Here is a 20,158-nt window from a genome sequence, read left to right as displayed (position 1 = left end):
AAAGATCCTCAATAAAATTCTGGCCAATAGAATGCAACAACACATCAGAAAGATCATCCACCCAGACCAAGTGGGATTTATCCCTGGTATGCAGGGATGGTTCAACGTTCGCAAAACAATCAATGTGATACACCACATTAACAAACTGCAGAAGAAAAAACTTATTATTATCTCAATAGATGCAGAGAAAGCATTAAATAAAATTCAACACCCTTTCATGATGAAAACACTAAACAAATTGGGTATAGAAGGAACATTCCTCAACACAATGAAGGCAATTTATGAAAAACCCATGGCCAGCACAATATTGAATGGGGAAAGATGGAAGCATTTCCAGTGAGATCTGGTACCAGACAGGGATGCCCACTCTCACCACTGCTATTCAATATAGTTCTGGAAGTTTTAGCCATAGCTATTAGGCAAGAAAAAGAAAATAAAGGGATACAAATTGGGAAGGAAGAAGTCAAAGTATCTCTCTTTGCAGATGATATGATTCTTCATTTAGGGGATCCAAAGAACTCTGCTAAGAGACTTTTGGAACTCATAGAAGAGTTTGGCAAAGTAGCAGGATATAAAATCAATCCACAAAAATCAACAGCCTTTGTATACACAGGCAATGCCATGGCTGAGAAAGAACTTCTAAGATCAATCCCTTAATGATAGCCACAAAAACAATCAAATACCTTGGAGTAAACTTAACCAAGGATGTCAAAGATCTCAATGATGAGAACTACAAAACCTTAAAGAAAGAAATAGAAGAGGATACCACAAAAATGGAAAAATCTTCCATGCTCATAGATTGAAAGAATCAATATCATCAAAATGTCCATTCTTCCAAAAGCTTTTTATAGATTCAATGCGATACCAATCAAAATACCAAAGACATTCTTCTCAGATCTAGAAAAATGATGCTGAAATTCATATGGAGGCACAGGAGACCTCGAATAACTAAAGTAATCTTGTACAACAAAAACAAAGTCAGAGGCATCACAACACCAGATTTCAAGACATACTACAGGGCAGTTATAATCAAAACAGCATAGTACCGATACAGAAACATATGGATAGACCAATGGAACAGAATAGAAACACCAGAAATCAACCCAAACATCTACAGCCAACTTGTATTTGATCAAGGATCTAAAACCAATTCCTGGAGCAAGGACAGTCTATTCAATAAATGGTGCTGGGAAAATTGGATTTCCACATGTACAAGCATGAAGCAAGACCTCTACTACGCACCTTACACAAAAATCCACTCAACATGCATTAAAGATCTAAATCTATGACCCGACACCATCAAGTTATTAGAGAACATCGGAGAAGCATGGCGAGATATAGGCACAGGCAAAGATTTCTTGGAAAAGACCCCAGAGGCACAGGCAGTCAAAGCCAGAATTAGCAATTGGGATTACATCAAATTGAGAAGTTTCTGTACTGTAAAAGAAACAGGAAAGTGAAGAGGCAACTGACAGGATAAGAGAAAATACTTGCAAATTATGCAACTGATAAAGGATTAATAACCAGAATCTACAAAGAGATCAAAGACTCCACAACAACAAAACAAACAGCTAAGATAAGAAATAGGCTAAGGACTTAAACCAATATTTTTCAAAAGAGGAAATCGAAATGGCCAACAGACACATGAAAAAAAATGCTCAGGATCCCTAGCCATCAGGAAAATGCAAATCAAAATCACAATGAGGTTTCACCTCAAACAGGTTAGAATGGCTTACATACAACTAAAAACAGATGCTGGCGAGGAAGTGGGGAAAAAGGCACACTAATCCACTGTTGGTGGGAATACAAACTGGTAAAGTCACTGTGGAAGCCAGTTTGGAGATTCCTCAGAAACCTGAATATAGCCTTACATGACTCAGCCATCCCACAACTTGGAATTTACCCAAAGAAAATTAAATTGGCAAATAAAAAAGCTGTCTGCACCTTAATGTTTATTGCAGCTCAATTCACAATAGCTAAGACATGGAATCAACCTAAAATCCCATCAACCGAAGACTGGATAAAGAAATTATGGGACATGTACTCTATAGAATACTATACAGCAGTAAAAAAAAATGAAATCTGGTCATTTGCAACAAAATAGAGGAATCTGGAAAACATCATGCTGAGTGAAATAAGCCAGTCCCAAAGGGACAAATATCATATGTTCTCCCTGATTGGTGACAACTAACTGAGCACCTAAAAGGAAACCTGTAGAAGTGAAATGGACACTATGAGATACAATTACTTGATCAGCCCTTGTCCTGACTGTCGACTTACTATTTTATTCCTTTTAAAATTCTTTTTGTTCGGCACTGGTGCTGTGGCACAGTGGGTTAATGCCCTGGCCTGAAGTGCCGGCATCCCATAGGGGCGCCGATTTGAGACCCGGCCGCTCCACTTCCAGTCCAGCTCTCTGCTATGGCCTGGTAAAGCAGTAGAAGATGGCCCAAGTCCTTGGGCCCCTGCACCCACGTGGGAGACCCGGAAGAAGCTCCTGGCTCCTGGCTTCGGATTGGTGCAGCTCTGGCTGTTGCAGCCATCTGGGGAGTGAATCAGCAGATGGAAGACCTCTCTCTCTCTCTCTGCCTCTCCTTCTCTCTCTGTGTAACTCTGGCTTTCAAATAAATAATTTTTTTAAAAAAATTCTTTTTGTTCTACTTAATACTATTTGTTGAACTCTTTAATTAACACACACTTATTCTTAGGTGTTTAAATTTAACTGAAAAGTGATCCCTGTTAAATATAAGAGTGGAAATAAGAGAGGGAGGAGATGTACAGTTTGGCATATGCTCACTTGTCCTTACCCCTAATGGTAGAACTAGAAATGTGCCAGGGGATTCCAAATCAATCCCATAAAGCTGGCATGTACCAATGCCATCACACTAGTCAAAGTGATCAGTTTCAGTTCATAATTGATCATAATGATAGGATTAAGTGTCAAAAGGATCACAGAAACAAGAATAGTGTCTGCTAATAATAAATAATAGAATTAAAAAGGAGAGAATGATCCAATATGGGAAGTGGGATACATAGCAGACTCATAGAATGGTAAAGCCCTAAACAGCACTCTGACCTCAGAATCAGCCCATAAGGCATTTGGATGTGGCTAAAAAGCCCATGAGAGTATTTCAGGCATGGAAAGCCAAGACACTGTGGCAAAAGAAAAAAAAATGGCTTAAATGAAAGATCTCTGTGAGTGAGATCCCAGCAGAAAGAACGGGTCATCAAAGAAGGAGGTACCTTTCTCTGAAGGGAGGAGAGAACTTCTACTTTGATTATGGCCTTATCTAAATAATGTCAGAGTTTGTGAACTCAAAAGGCATCCATAGCCTTGGCAGCTCATGACAAGAGCCTTGGGTGATTACTGACATCATAAATAAGAAGTTAATTGTTAAATCAACAACAGGAGTCATTGTGCACTTACTCCCCATGTAGGATCTCTGTCCTTAATGTGTTGTATTATGCAAATTAATGGTAAAACTAGTATTCAAAAAGTACTTTATACTTTGTGTGTCTGTGTGGGTTCAAACTGTTGGAATCTTTACTTAGTATATACTAAGTTGATCTTCTGTATATCAAGATAATTGAAAATGAAAAAAATAAACATGTGAAGTATTTTGTAAATAGCATATACTCAACAAATTACATCTGTCATGAATATCATCTTTAGACTGATGTTCAGTGATATCTACTTTATCTTATAAAGATTTATACTTTCCTGTGGAAAACTGTGAATTGTCTATCAACTCAAATTAAGTTAGGACAAATACATTGTGGTGGTTTTGGACTGTATTAACTAAGCTAAGATGGAGCTACATTTTTTAGTATTTCCTTCTTAGCTGGTCCTGATGCTGAAAATGAAAGAAATTTGTGTAGTAGGCTCTTAGGCTCAGGTGCAGGGCACCTTGTTATCAGAACCTTAACAACTCCAATTTCTGCTGTGTCCTCTTTCAGCCTCTTGGTTCTCATATAGAACCTTAGTGAAGGGCATTGGTGACTACTGCAGGTGATCCGTATTAGTGGTTGGAGGTGGAGAGGCAGATGAAGATTCCAGTTTGTCTTCCTTCCTTTTTCACTCATCTACAATTGAGCTTTCTTTCCAAACCGCTGGCTTGACTAACGCATACAGACTTCAGGCTTAAAATCAGATGCAGAGACACTGCATTGATCTTTTCACTTGTTTCCATAATTGTATTAGGTCTAAATCTCTAATTCTGTGTTACTTAGGGTAGAAACTGTTTTCTGACTAAAGTCTGTTACATCCAGATATTGGAATCATAAGTATTTCCAGAGGAATTTAACTGTATGAATGAGTTTTCTAACTGATTTGGATAATCTAGAAATGGTTCTTTGCTTTGATTAGATTTCAGGGCCACTGATGAAGAGTGCACTGGTAATCAGTGGTACGTAATGGCAAAACAGTTACCTAAATTATATAATCAAGTAGTCACACAGGAAAAGGTTTCGATCAAACAAGTAGTTGCTGACAGAACACATTAGTGAAAAAGGAGTATAATGAGACTTTCTAAGTACACTGGAAAACTTGAAGAATGAATAAAGAACTCAGGGGAAGGCATTTGGTGCAGTGGTGGTCACTGCTTGCAACATCTGCCATATCTCCTTTGCCAGTAGAAGTGCTCCTTCCAACTTATTTAGGAAGGTATGTTTATTTTGCCAGAAAAATTGGTAATGGGAAGGACCTGCCTTGCAAAGGATAGGTGATTGTCCTCAGCAATTACCCTATCATCATTCATTGCTTCTAAATCTATAGTCAGACTTATTTTTGCTGTAGAGAATGACATTATTTGTGGGGCCAGCATTATGATGCTGAGAGTTAAGTCATTACTGTGCCAGCAGCATCCCATATGGGCACAGGTTCAAATCCCAGCTGCTCTACTTCCAAACCAGCTCCCTGATAGTGTGCCTGGAAAAGCAGCAGAAGATGGCCCAAGTGCTTGGGCCCCTGCTACCCACACGGGAGACCAAGATGGAGTTTCATGCTTCTGGCTTTGGCCTGTCCCAGCTCCCCCTATTGCGGCCATCTGGAGTGAGCCAATGGATGGGAGGTCTCTGTGTCTGTCCCTCTCTCTATGTAACTCCATCTTTCAAATAATTAAAATAAACCATTAAAAAAGGACATTATTTGTGAGGAGGTAGAATATACCAAAATAATTACTTGATTTTGCCACTTTTACGTAGACAGAGGTCTGGGCAGTGTATGTGAGAATAGATCCTAAGGATCCTCTTTCTATGTAAAAGTGGCAAAATGTTGGGTTAGTCCAAATTTATCAATATGGACTCATGTTGAATACTTATCAATTTTCTGGATTCAGTGTAGTAGCTTGAGAGATGAATTGATATTAAATTTTACCAAATGCCTCTTCTCTACCTACTAAGAAGACCTCATATTTTTTTCTTTTAATATGCTAGTGTGGTCAATTACATTTGCCAATTTTCTAATGTTATACTAACTTTGTATTTCCAAGTTAGAGAAAAACTGGTAACTTTTGTTGCTGTTGTTGCTAGTTAAGACTATTAGTAGATGCCTTTTGTAATTCATCTATCTATGGTAGAGGGTTGATCCAAATTGTCTACCTCACCATTAATTGGTGGTAGAAATTCTCCTTCATTCTAAATAAATTTCATCACAGCACATTCTACCAAAACTTATCTTATCATGGTTAACAAGGATCCTCATATGGTACCAAACTGAAATGTACATTCTCAGTACTCTTCTTATTTAATCAGTTCATAGCTGATTATAAAATAAAAATCAGCTCTTAAACAAAGTACTTCAGAGTATATTGTCTTCACTCAACCTGAATCTGAAATCAGGATTTGCCACTTTTCTAACTTTGTGACTTTGAGTAAGTTCTTTACCCTCCCTTGGTCTCAGCTTCCCCATCTGCAAAACACTACATGCTCTGTAGGGCTGTAGTGAAGACTGAGCACAGGTAGCTTACTTAGAACAATGCACACATCAAGTATTCAATAAATGTAATCAATTCTTCTTTATTCCCTTTCTGAACATTTTTTTCGATTTATGTCTTGATTCCTACTTCTCTGGATATTCTTTCTCAGTCTTTTTAGGTGGAATCTTCATCTCCCTAAAGTTTCAGATTGAAGTCTTCAGCCTCATTTCTCTGCATATATTTTTTTCACCTTATTCTCAACCCATATGTATGCTAATGATTCCCAAATTTGTAGCTCCTGTTGCAAGTGTTTCCCTGAACATCAAACTTAAATACAAAACTGACTAGTTAATATCCTGACTTAAATGTCTTTTGGGCAGTTCATACTGAACATGGACCAAAGCAAACTTTTTGATTATCTTCAGCCCTTCAATCACCCAGTCCAAGCCAGCACTACTTTACTCTAGTACTAGTCTTATTCTCCCTTCTTCCACTCTTGTTCCTCTATGGTGTTTTCTTCTTCTTCTTCTTTTTAAAATAACAGTATTAGACTCAGTATAGTCTTTTCTTTATGCAGCAAACAAAGTTACTGTTGAACATCTGAGCCTGATCACAGAGCATTGCTCAAAGCTCTCCAAGCTCACTCCCATCTTGAAGTTCTGAAGTTTCCCATTTTATTCTACACAGAATCTCAAGTTCTTTATGAGGAAAGATTGGAACACTTTTTCTGAAAGGACCACAGAACAAATATTCTAGGGTTTGCAGGCTAAACTGATTTTCTTACAACTATAGAACATTATTTATGATATACCTGTATATAAATAGCATTAAAATTCTAAGATGCCATGTCTAACAAAAATCACTGTGTTTTGTGGAGTATTTGTGAAATTTATAAAAATGTACATTATTTGTTTTGATTTATATTCCTTAATATTTTTACAGTAGTTCAATAAATATTTGTTGCGTAAAAATATGAGGTGTATAGTTACTTGCTTACAAAAACATTACAGTAAGAACAGTAAACTCTAAGTTAAATTTCTCCTGTAAAACACATCACACAATTAACAGTGAACTTACTTTAGATTATTGATTCTAATTTCTGCACTTTCAGTAAGTGTCTTTGTTTCCTCTTTCCATCTATTGGCTGCTTTCTGTTGAGCTGCTAAGAGGTGCCTTAGTTCAGCAGTGGAATTTCGATTACTGTCTTCCATCTCTCTCAACTGAACTTCAAATCCACGTTCCTTTAGAGAAAATTCATATTCCATTGTACTGATCTAAGGAATAAAATGAACACAGTTTCTTATTTCCCCCATTAGTTTAAGAGTTATCCTAATCAATGATACATACAAATGGAATAATTTGGTATGTCATCTGAGGCATAGAAATATTTAGCTAAGAAATCTCATGTAAGAAATTAAGTTTACAATTTATCTGTTTTGAAAATGAAGATTTATCCTTATTAGTACATAAATTTAGTGAAACTAGAATTATGATGGACTATAATTTTTTGTAACACTTTCCTCAATATATTAAAATGCCAGTAGGATAAAAATATTATACCTAACATGAAATTGCTCTCTTTATTCTTATTTCTGTTGGCAGAATCCATATAAAGTGCTCATGCTTTTAGAAATTGAGATATTTTTACTCAAAGTCCTTTTTATTTATACACCCAATTTCAGACTGTCTTTCAAAGGGCTTTCTAAAGTCAAAGTAAATTATATATAGGAATTCCTTTATCGCTTCAGTTGTGATTGTAATAAATGATGTATATTTTTTTCAGGAAAAACAGTGTAACTATTTTTAGGATATCATGTGTAAATGTCATCATTATATTTCTAGGAATTTATAATAGTAAAAACACTTTAATGCAGAATCAACATTTAAGTAAATGCCTTAAGACAGTCAATGTATATAATTGCCTTCTTGTATGCATTTAGAATGATACTACCTATGTATGAGTCTTGGGGCAATTGAGAAAATAATTATTGGAATAATTTTCTGTGATCTGTGGTTCAGATGAGAAACCTTGGTGGGAAAAGGCTGTAAGGTGATCTGCCTTCTTTGGTGTACTCTCAGACCATTTTTTTTATCTTGCTATATCAAAGAAATACTATAAAGAATACTTATTTTGTGATTTTTAAAGTAATATGCTTTAAAAACGGTTACAGCTGGCATGGCTTCTGGTAATTCATTAAATATGGCTAATTTCAAACTCAAAAAACAATGAATAAGAAACTCCATCAATTCTAAATACATCAATGAAACTCAATAACAAAATCTGGGGCCCCTTTGGGAAAAAGCTACAGATATTCTATCTTTGCCACTCCTTCTAAATGCAACATGCTTTCCCAAACCTCTTTTTGTTGTTGTTGTTTTGTTTTTAAAAATTTATCTATTTAAAAGGCAGAGTTACAGAGAGAGAAGGAAACAGAAACAGAATCTTCCATTTGCTAGTTTACTTCCCAAATGGCTATAATGGCTAGGGTAAGGCCAGGCCAAAGCCAAGAGTCAGTAGCTTCACCCAGATTGCCCACATGGGTGGCAGAAGTCTAAGCACTTGGGAAATCTTCAGCTGCTTTCCCAGACACATTAGCAGGGAGCTGGATTGGAAGTAGAACAGTTGGGACATGAATCAGAGCCCATATGGGATGCCAGCATTGCAGGCAGCAGCTTAACCTGCTGTGTCACAGCACCAGCCCCTAAACTCTTTTTTTAGAAAACATTTATTTAATAAATATAAATTTTGAAAGTATAATTTTGGGTTATAGTGGTTTTTCCCCCCATAATCACCCTCCCACCCACAACCTATCCCATCTCCTACTCCTTCTCCCATCCCATTCTTCATTAAGATTCATTTTTAATTATATTTATATACAGAAGATCTACTTAGTAAATACTAAGTAAAGATTTCCACAGATTGCACCAACACAGACACACAAAGTGTAAAGTACAGTTTGAGTACTAGTTATACTGTTAATTCACATAGTACAACACATTAAGGACAGAGATCCTACATGGGAGTAAGTGCACAGTGACTTCTGTTGTTGATTTAACAATTGACACTCTTGTTTATTTATTTATTTATTATTATTTATTTATTTATTTATTTTTTTATTTTTGACAGGCAGAGTGGACAGTGAGAGAGAGAGACAGAGAGAAAGGTCTTCCTTTTGCCGTTGGTTCACCCTCCAATGGCCGCCGCGGTGGCGCGCTGTGGCCGGCGCACCGCGCTGTTCCGGTGGCAGGAGCCAGGTGCTTATCCTGGTCTCCCATGGGGTGCAGGGCCCAAGCACTTGGGCCATCCTCCACTGCACTCCCTGGCCACAGCAGAGAGCTGGCCTGGAAGAGGGGCAACCGGGACAGGATCGGTGCCCCGACCGGGACTAGAACCCGGTGTGCCGGCGCCGCAAGGCGGAGGATTAGCCTGTTGAGCCACGGCGCCGGCCGACACTCTTGTTTATGACGTCAGTAATCACTTGAGGCTCTTGTCATGAGTTGCCAAGGCTATGGAGGCCTCTTGAGTTCACACACTCTGACTTTATTTATTTATTTATTTATTTATTTATTTTGACAGGCAGAGTGGATAGTGAGAGAGAGAGAGAAAGGTCTTCCTTTTTGCCGTTGGTTCACCCTCCAATGGCCGCTGCGGCCGGCGCATCTCGTTGATCCGAAGCCAGGAGCCAGGTGCTTCTCCTGGTCTCCCATGTGGGTGCAGGGCCCAAGGACTTGGGCCATCCTCCACTGCCTTCCCGGGCCATAGCAGAGAGCTGGCCTGGAAGAAGGGCAACCGGGATAGAATCTGGCGCCCCAACCGGGACTAGAACCTGGTGTGCCGGCGCTGCAAGGCAGAGGATTAGCCTGTTAAGCCACAGTGCCAGCCTGACTTTATTTAGACAAGGCTATAATCAAAGTGGAAGTTCTCTCCTCCCTTCAGAGAAAGGTGCCTCCTTCTTTTCTTTTCTTTTCTTTTCTTTTCTTTTTTTTTCTACAGGCAGAGTGGACAGTGAGAGAGAGAGAGAGAGAGAGAGAGAGAGAGAGAGAAAGGTCTTCCTTTTGCCGTTGGTTTACCCTCCAATGGCTGCTGCGGCTGGCACGCTGTGGCCGGCGCACCGCACTGACCCGAAGGCAGGAGCCAGGTGCTTCTCCTGGTCTTCCATGGGGTGCGGGGTCCAAGCACTTGGGCCATCCTCCACTGCACTCCCTGGTCACAGCAGAGAGCTGGACTGGAAGAGGGGCAACTGGGACAGAATCCGGCGCCCCGACTGGGACTAGAATCTGGTGTGCTGGCACCACAGACAGAGGATTAGCCTATTGAGCCATGGTGCTGGCAAGTACCTCCTTCATTAATGGCCCATTCTTTCCACTGGGATCTCACTTATAGAGATCTTTCATTTAAATCATTTTTCACCACAGTGTCTTGGCTTTTCATGCCTGAGAAACTCTCATGGGCTTTTTAGCCAGATCTGAATGCCTTATGGGCTGATTCTGAGGCCAGAGTGCCTGTTTACAGGCCCTAAACTCTTAAATTTGCTTTATTAAATAGTATACAGTGAAAATTAAAGACTTATTGACACTGGAAAAACAACCTTGGACTTACTAATTTTGTGTTTATATTACTGCTGTGCAAATCTCTAGAGGTCTTGTTTTTTTTTAAAAAATTAAAATTTATTTTCATTTTATTTGAAAGGTAGTAAAATAGAGTAAGAGGGAGATCGAGAGTGAGAGAGATATCTTCTATTCACTGGTTCACTCCCCAAATGCCTACAAGGATTGGGCTAGCCAGGAGCCAAAAGCCCAGAACTCCATGCAGGTTTCCCAAGTGGGTGGCAGAGACTCAAGTATTTGAGCCATTATTGTTGCTTCCAGGGTGCCTGTTAGCAGGAAGCTAGCTTGGAAGTGGTGAAACTGGAATTCAAACCAGCACTCTGATATGGGATAGGTTGTCCCAAGCAGTGACTTATTTGCTGAGCCCAGCCCTACATTTCTTGAGGTCCTTTGACCCTGCTACCATCTTAATAATCTTTTAATTATTACATTCTGCAAATTTAAATTTGAATCCAACCTTCCTACTTCTCTGCCCGAATCTTCATTTCTGGTTCTAACATTTTAGATGGAAAACAAAAAGTCTTGCCTCTGTTTCTCTCTCACATACATGTTAAAAAAAAAAACAAAAAACACCTTGTTCTGTGCATTCATACAGTTTTAGAATTTGGCCTGCCTAGTTAACTCCCTAAAGCCAGTTGGAAAATCTGTTCATAATTTGGTAAGCCTTACTCTAGGGTTTTTTAGGGTAATCTGGTCCCTTCTTACTTCAACAAGCATGTGTTCCCTTTCTTTGTTTCCTTCTAATTTTTGGGTCCTTTTCTTTTCTTTTTTCTTTCTTTTTTGCCTAGAATAATCTTTCCTCTCTTGCTTATCTGAATTATTTTATCAATTTTTAGAACTCAGTTCAATTATTCCTCATACCGGGAAATTCTCTTACCATCTATATAGGCAAAGTCAAGTTCTTTTATTATAAGCTCTTAACAGTGCCCTATACTTTTCCTAAAGAGCATGTATTAGTAATTATATGCTTACTGTTTGTCCACATACATGCAAATTATAAGCTTTTAAGGGTGGAAATTTATATGTTTTGTTTACCATTCCATCTTTAGCACTTGGAACACAGTAAAAGACTGTCAAAATACATTCATAAATTGAATGAATGATGACTGTTCTTTGTTGTCAAAATTCAGTCTTTAAACCCCAGAGCCTTTAGCTAATGAAATTCCACTGCTCAACTGGACAAATTTGGTTAGGGGTCAACTGGCTCTCCTAGTACAAAAATCCCATTAATAATGAAAAGCAGAAGATTGGTTAGGAAAGAGACTTAGGAGTGTGGTCTCCTTCCCTTCTTCCTTTGTGCCTTTCCTCTGTAGAGTAAAGCACAAGTAGGTAATAGAATTGGTGAAAATTACTCTATTTCTTAACTATAGAAACTTATAAGGGGGCATTTGGACCACAAAGAAATGGAAAGCCTGGGTAGAAAGAAATGAGGAATTAGGAAAAAAGACGGTAAGACTGAAGGAAATGCTTTGGGATCAAATGAAAACATCATACAATAAATTGTTAAGTTTGCAATCAACTGACTTCCCAATATCTTACTGTCTTTATTTTGGTCCATTTAGTTTATCTACTAAAGATCAAACTCTTCTTATAAGTGAATGGCCTTGGAGCTGGTATTGTGGCATAGAGGTACAGCCACCACCTGCGATGTTGGCATCCCATATAGCCACTGACTTGAGTCTCAACTGCTCCAGTTCTGATCCAGCTCCCTGCCAATGCACCTGGGAAGGCAGTGGAAGATGGCCAGTGTTCTTGGGCCCCTGCACCCATGTGGGATTCTGGAAGAAGCTCCTGGCTCCGGGCTTCAGACTGGCCAAGAACTGGCCGTTAACAGCCATTTGGGGAATGAACCAGTGGATGGGAGATCTCTTTTTCTGTCTCTGCCTCTCCTCTCTCTCTCTCTGTAAAATCTGCCTTTCAAATAAATAAGTAATCCTTTAAAAAAATAAATGAATGGTCTTTTTTTTTTGTCATATTCATTAAAACTATATTCCCTAGTATTTCTTGTTTAAATGTTTAAAATGGTTTTAAAAATTTAAAATCTATCAATATTTTCATTTGCAACTTGTCCTATTTTTTTGTTTTGCTTAGAGAGTTCTTCCCCATCGTTTTATCAAAATTTATCTACATTCCTCCTGGTATTTTATAGTTTCATTTACAGTTTTAAATTGTTAACCTACATTAAACTTATGAAATTAAAGATATGAGATGAAGATATAACTTTTCACCAAAGTATATCAACTATTTTTAATCAAAGAAAGATTCTAGTAAGGGAACTTTGAAGCATATACTAACAGAATATTATAATAAATTCCTGAATGCCCACCACTCAGATTACATAATCATCAAACTCATAGCTATTTTTGTTTCATCTATACCCACATACTTTCCTCTGTCAAGATTTACCTTATGTTTACAATGTAGTATGTAAGTCATAAGGGTACAAAACTCAACTGTTACATATAAACAGATATACTAAAGTTATCTCTGATGGCACTGCTCATGTATCCTTCTAATCAGTACCCACCCACCAAAAGCTAACCAGTCTTTGCCAAATGTCCTACATGAAGGACCTTGGTGGATGAGACCCCAGTGGAAAGAAGTGGTCATCAAAGAAGGAGGTACTTTTCTCTGAAGGGAGGAGAGAACTTCCACTTTGCTATGGCCTTGTCTAAATACTGAAGGAATTTATGGATTCAAAAGGCTTCCATAGCCTAGAAAGCTCATGTCAAGAGCCTCACGTGGTCACTGACTCCATACATAAGAGTGTTAATTGTTAAATTAACAACGGGAGTCACTGCGCACTAACTCCTCATGCAGGACCTCTGTCCTCAATGAGTTATATATTATGAGAGTTAACTGTAAAACTAGTTCTCACAGTTTTTATGTGTATGTGCAAATTGTTAAAATCTTAGTATAGAGTTGGTCTTCTGTGTACAAAGTTAACTGAAAATGAATCTTAATGGAGAATGGGACTGGCAAGGGGAGAGGGAGGAGGAGGAGGGGTGGGAGTGTGGGTGGGAGGGCAGGTATGGTGGGAAGAATAACTATATTCTTAAAGTTGTACCTACGAAATTTGTATCCCTTAAAGAAATTAAAAAAAAAAAAAACTTAAAAAAAGTATAGACACCACAAAGGAAAAAAAAAAACAAAAAAAACTAAAACACTACCACTCCATGTCATTTTGAAATTGGAGGATGCAGATCATCATCATAAACAGTTGGTGTGCTTTTTACAAAAATGATGGAACGATGGACGGTAGTAAGCAAGGTATCAGTGAGGATACCTGGGTTTCCTAAAATTTCCTTAAACTGGCTAGCATGTTCCTACTACCAAAGCAGGTAAACATTAGAGTAAAGAAGGAATAAAGGGCAGGGGGAGGAAAGTAAAAGAAAGGAAATAATTTTTAGAGAGACTTTGGCCCTTGGTGCTTCTTAACATGTAATTTTCAGGCTAGCTATGTAGTAGTTCTCAGGGCACACTATGACTTGTTTTAGAGAAGTTCAATTTTTGAGACTGTTGAAGAAGAAGGAGAGATGAAGGCTGTTGTAAAGTTATCTAATCTATATTTTTGCTGTGCTGCTTAAATTGCTTTGGCAGCAATATCAGTGTATTTCATGGTTGGAAAAGAATTTTTGTGAGTGTTTGGATAGGGAAAGCAATCATTTTCAAGTATGCTTGCCAACTTCTATGATACAGAAATGACTGGTTAACACTCTGAATTATGATTTAGTACTATCTGATGAGAAAGTGCAAAAGGCCTTAAAATGTATTATTGGGTCTCTCTAAATATTCTTAATACTTTTATTTTTACAAGTACACATTTAAGTCTAGTTTTGAAATACCTTTAATTTGGCTTTTTTTTGAGCATCCAGAGCAATCCTTCTTAATTCTTCAGTCTCTTTCTGTAACTGTTCATTTTCTTGCTGAAGTTTCAGTCTTTGTTCACTAACAAATCCACAGCTTTCTCTCTCAGATTCCAACGTATTTTGAAGTTTCTGAATCATTTCTTGGGAACGTGATATCTTTTCTGAGGAACTGTTAAAAAACAAAACAAAAACTATGTGATCTGTAGTAGAAGTCAACAAGTCCTAATATACTGCATAATATAGACTTTTATTTTCTTCATTCAGAGCCATTTCTTTTCATGTTAGGTTTAATCTATATGATTTAAAAATGTTATGTTCTATTAGGCACATTCACTCAACTTCAATTTAACTGTTATTCAAATGGAAGATCAACTCCAATTTTTACTGGCATCAAGAATCAGTGTATATAAAGACTTTCCAAGGGAACAAACTGAAGCCAATAGTAAGAGATGAAGTAGGTAATAATCAAAAACCCTTTTCAAACAACGTCAGGGGGCAAAACATAGCAGCTGATTACATTACTAAATTATAATGATGGAATCTACTTTCAAGTTTCCAGTTACATGTCTAAGAAATGATTTTTATAAACTTTTAGTTCTGTAAACTTAAACAAGTTATGTTTATTAATCTTTCTCAACAATGGGTGAGACAGCCTCTAAACATGCGTGCATCTATCAATATACTGTTAATTTTTATTTCTACTTAAATTTCCATCTTTTCAATCTCATACAATTAATCACTCTGAACATTTCCTGCTCAATAGGTGTCATAGGGAATATATAAATGCTACTAATATTGTGATGATTTAAGAAAACTATTAACTAAAATCATCTTACAAATAAAGAAATTTTTAAACAACTTTCAGATGGTGGTGGTTTTAGTACCATGATTCAAGTCTTTTTGGTCTTTTGTTGGTAGTCTGACTTGCCCATGCCTTCCAATGCTTCAGGCAGAAGTGATGAGTATTTTTCTCTGATCTTTGTCTCTGGCCCCCATTCCTCCTTTTTAAAAAAATTATTTATTTATTTAGAAGTCAGACTTAGAGAGAGAGAGAGAGAGATGTCTTCCATTTGCTGGTTCACTCCCCAGATGGCTGCAATGGCTGGGGCTAGGCCAAGCTTAAGCCAGGAGCCAGGAATTTCTTCCATGTCTTCCTCATGGGTGCAGGAGCCCAAGCACTTGGGCCATCCTCTGCTGTTTTTTCCAGGCCATTGGCAGGGAGCTGGATCAGAAGTGGAGAAGCTAGGCCTCAAACTGGCAACCATATGGGATACTGGTGTTGCAAGTGGTGGCTTTACCTGCTATGCCACAATGCTGGCCCCTATGTCCCTTTAGATCCCATATTCATCTCAGTTCTGATTCCTACCCTAAACCTTTCATTCCTATAATACTTGCAGCTCTCTTTCTCTTATCTGTATCTTAGATGATGAAGTTCCTAATGGAATTATGTATATAAGCAATGCTGATAAAACGATACTAGCATCAGAAAGATGCCAAAATAAAACACAACCACAATTCTATGTACTCCCTCAGAGAAGCTTAGAATATCATCAGCTGTCAGGGGATTCCAATACAATCCCATCAAGGTGGCATGTACCAATGCCATCTCACTAGTCCAAGTGATCAATTTCAGTTCACAATTGATGACTCTGATAGGTCTAAGAGTCAAAGGGATCACACAAACAAGACTAGTGTCTGCTAATACTAACTGATAGAATCAAAAAGGGAGAGAACGATCCAACATGGGAAGCGGGATACACAGCAGACTCATAGAATGGCAGATGTCCTAAATAGCACTCTGGCCTCAGAATCAGCCCTTAAGGCATTTGGATCTGGCTGAAGAGCCCATGAGAGTATTTTAGGCATGGAAAGCCAAGACACCCTGGAAAAGAAAAAAAAGAAGACCTAAATGAAAGATCTCTGTGAGTGAGATCCCAGTGGAAAGAACGGGGCCATCAAAGAAGGAGGTACCTTTCTCTGAAGGGAGGAGAGAACTTCCACTTTCACTATGACCCTGTTGGAATAAGATCGAAGTCGGCGAACCCTAAAGGCTTCCATAGCCTTGGCAACTCATGACTAGAGCCTATGGAGATTACTGACACCATAAACAAGAGTGTCAAATTGTTAAGTCAACAACAGGAGTCACTGTGTACTTACATCTCTTGTGGGATCTGTCCTTAATGTGTTGTCTAATGTGAAGTGATGCTATAACTAGTACTAAAACAGTATTTTTACACTTTGTGTTTCTGTGTGGGTGCAAACTGATGAAATCTTTACTTAGTATATACAGAATCAATCTTCTGTATATAAAGATAATTGAAAATGAATAAAAAAAACCCTGGTGTTAAATTAGAAATTGCATAGAAAATTAATTAATTTTTAAAAAAATATCATGTAGGATCTCTGTCCTTAATGTGCTGTACACTGTGATTTAATGCTATAACTAGTACTCCAACAGTATTTTTTCACTTTGTGTTGTTATGTGGGGGCAAACTGTTGAAATATTTACTTAATATATGCTAAACTGATCTTCTGTATATAAAGAGAATTGAAAATGAATCTTGATGTGAATGGAAGGGGAGAGGGAGCGGGAAAGGGGAGGGTTGCGGGTGGGAGGGAAGTTATGGGAGGGGGGAAGCCATTGTAATCCATAAGCTGTACTTTGGAAATTTATATTCATTAAATAAAAGTTAAAAAAAAATACAAAAAAAGAAAAAGAATATCATCAGCTGTAAAGAATTCTTAAAAAGAAAACTGATCTGTTGAAGGCAGATAAAGCCTCTTAGTTTAATTTTCAGTCCGTAGGGACTACAAGGGACAGAGAAACAAAGTACATGATGTCACACATATTCCTATTTGAAATCTACAGTACATGGCCGGTGCCCCGGCTCAGTAGGCTAATCCTCTGCCTTGTGGCACCGGCACACTGGGTACTAGTCCCGGTCGGGGTGCCGGATTCTGTCTCGGTTGCCCCTTTTCTAGTCCAGCTCTCTGCTGTGGCCCAGGAGTGCAGTGGAGGATGGCCCAAGTGCTTGGGCCCTGCACCCCATGGGAGACCAGAAGCACCTGGCTCCTGCCTTTGGATCAGCGTGGTGCGCCAGCCGCAGTATGCCGGCCACAGTGGCCATTGGAGGGTGAACCAACGGTAAAGGAAGACCTTTCTCTCTGTCTCTCTCACTGTCCACTCTCTCTGTCCAAAAAAAAAAAAAAAAAAAAAAGAGAGAAATCTACAGTACAAATAAATGGTTTTTCTTTTTTATAGAAAGATTTAATAAATACAAATTTCATAAGTACAACTTTTGGATTATAGTAGTTCTTCCCCCCAAGCCACCCTCCCACACTAAAACCATCCCACTTCCTAATCCCACTCCCATCTCATTCTTCATCAAGATTCATTTTTAATTATCTTTACATACAAAAGATCAACTCTATACTAAGTAAAGATTTCAACAGTTTGCACTTACACAGACACACAAAGTATAAAGTACTGTTTGAAGACTACTTTTACAGTTAATTTGCATAGTACAACACATTAAGGACAGAGGTTTTACATGGGGAGCAAGTGCACAGTGACTCCTATTGTTAATTTAACAATTGATACTCTTATTAATGATATCAGTGATCACCACAGGCTCTTGTCATGAACTGCCAAGGCTATGGAAGCCTCTTGAGTCCACAAACTCTGACATTATTTAGACAAGGCCATAATCAAAGTGGAAGTTCTCTCCTCCCTTCAGAGAAAAGTACCTCCTTCTTTGATGGTCCCTTCTTTCCAACAGGATCTCACTCACAAAGATCTTCCATGTAAGTCTTTTTTGCCACAATGTCTTGGCTTTCCATGCCTGAAATGCTCTCATGGGCTTTTTAGCCAAATCCAAATGCCTTAAGGGCTGATTCTGAGGCCAGAATGCTGTTTAGGGCATTTGTCAAATAAATATTTTTTCAACAAATTATTTGCAATAAAAAATTATAGTAAAGGGGGACACCAAAGGCAACTTAGGAAATACAGCACTTGCAGCAATCCTCAAGGCAGAGTGGACAAAACTCACACTCAAGAGAAACCCTTTGAATGAAGTGACTATAAAAAAGCATTTATTATAAAGCACATGATAACAGATACTGAAGAAAAACTCTATGTAGGAGAGAAGGTGGGAAAGCCTTCCCTAATACCTCACATCTTACTAATCATGTGAGAAGTAATGCTGGTGATAAGCATGGCTTATCAAATCATTCCCATTTCCTTAAGAAAAAGAACTCATATTGGAAAGAAGCCCTGTACATGTAAAGAAAATGAGTTAGAGAGGCTGAAACACAGAGAGAGACTAAGTAATATTTTCCAGCAACCACCTACCACAGAGATATCAATTTGAACAGCTACTCATGCACCAAGTCTTCATAAGAGCTATAGAAGCCAGGTAAGAAGATCACAGCACCTTGTTTTAGTATGGTAATAAGAAAGGTAGTATCGAAGAAAGCAGACAGCAAAGAGTTATATCCGTGTGACTCATCCCCTAGCTCGAATGAATGTTGCATAGTGACAGATGACTCCTACTTGGGGGAGGGAGAAGGAAATGAATCCCAGTGCTGGGCCCACTGAGAAAAAAAATCAGAGTCAGCCTGAAGCTCCTTGTCCCTGCCCCAAGGCCGTTACCTACAGACCAAGTACTTGCAGGGGGCCTCTGCCACCATGCCCCTCAACTGTTGGTATAAAGTGAAGCAAGGGGTACGTATTGTGGCCCAGTGGGTTAAGCCATGGTTGGGGATGCTAGCATTCCATCTTGGAGAGCCAGTTCGAGTTCCAGATACTCTGCTTCCTTTCCAGCTTCTTGCTAATGTACTTGGGAAAGCAGCAGCAGATGACCCAAGTACTTGTGCCCCTGCCACCCACATGGGAGACCCAGATGAATTTCTGAGCTCCTGCCATCAGCTTAGATTGGCCATTGGGGACATCTGGGGAGTGAACCTGTGGATGGAAGACCTCTCCCTCTGTCTTCCTCTCCCTCTCTGTCACTCTGCCTTTCAAATAAATAAATAAATAAATAAATAAATAAATAAATAAATCCTGAAGAAGAGAAGAAGAGAGAAGCAGAATAAAAGCCAAAGTAAGAGAAGGAGAAGGAAAGCAAGATTCTAGTTGCTTCCAAGAGAACAGGAAAAGTTCAAGACTTTGGCTTGAGTTCAGAGCTGAGCATACCACCCTGAGACCCAAATCTGATAAAGCCCCAAGGCATCTTCCTCTGGGTAGTGCTGAGTCTCAATCTCCAGGTTTGTCCAGCATCTTGTGGAGATCTGTGCTCCAATGGGATGGACTTATTTTGGTATGTCACTGTCCATCCAAGGGGGCCTGGCTGCACCCCTGGGACAGATTGGGCCTGGTGACTCTGGAACCTAAGTGAGACATACTTTGGTGCCAGTCTGTGTGGTCAGTGGCCTGCTTTTATCACATTTCTCCAAACTTGGTAAAACAGCTAGGAGCCATGGGACTATGTTGTGGCAGTCAGTGCTGGGCTAGTAAAGCCCAGCCCTGGGCAGGTCCAAATTTTTTCCATCCTTTTTGGTACCTATGGACAGAATCACTGGACTTGCTCCAGTATCAGGTAGAGATTTCTGTTGAGGTGCAAAGGTTTGTTTTGGTGTGAATCCCCATTAGCATGACATGGGCCTGGTGTGCACCCCTAAGATTGCCCATGGCCTAATGACTATGAAACTGAGATGTGACCCTATCTAGTGCCTGCCTGCAGAACTGAGAAGCTGCCCCTATCACCT

The 20,158-nt window shown here is 38.9% G+C and overlaps 1 protein-coding gene across 1 annotated transcript in view; it reads right to left on the bottom strand.

The window, feature by feature from the left end:
* The window catches only part of SCLT1 (sodium channel and clathrin linker 1), a 308,272-nt gene that overhangs the window by 46,439 nt on the left and 241,675 nt on the right, over window positions 1-20,158 (bottom strand). Inside the window, exons 17-18 of the mRNA XM_062199088.1 lie at window positions 14,369-14,561; window positions 6,993-7,189 (exon numbers count right to left, since the gene is read on the bottom strand). Coding sequence (XP_062055072.1) covers window positions 6,993-7,189; window positions 14,369-14,561 — 390 coding nt within the window. The remainder of the gene's footprint in view (window positions 1-6,992; window positions 7,190-14,368; window positions 14,562-20,158) is intronic.

Source organism: Lepus europaeus, chromosome 8 (genome assembly GCF_033115175.1).
Source record: "Lepus europaeus isolate LE1 chromosome 8, mLepTim1.pri, whole genome shotgun sequence".
NCBI lineage: Eukaryota > Metazoa > Chordata > Mammalia > Lagomorpha > Leporidae > Lepus > Lepus europaeus.
This window is presented reverse-complemented; position numbering and strand designations above follow the sequence as displayed.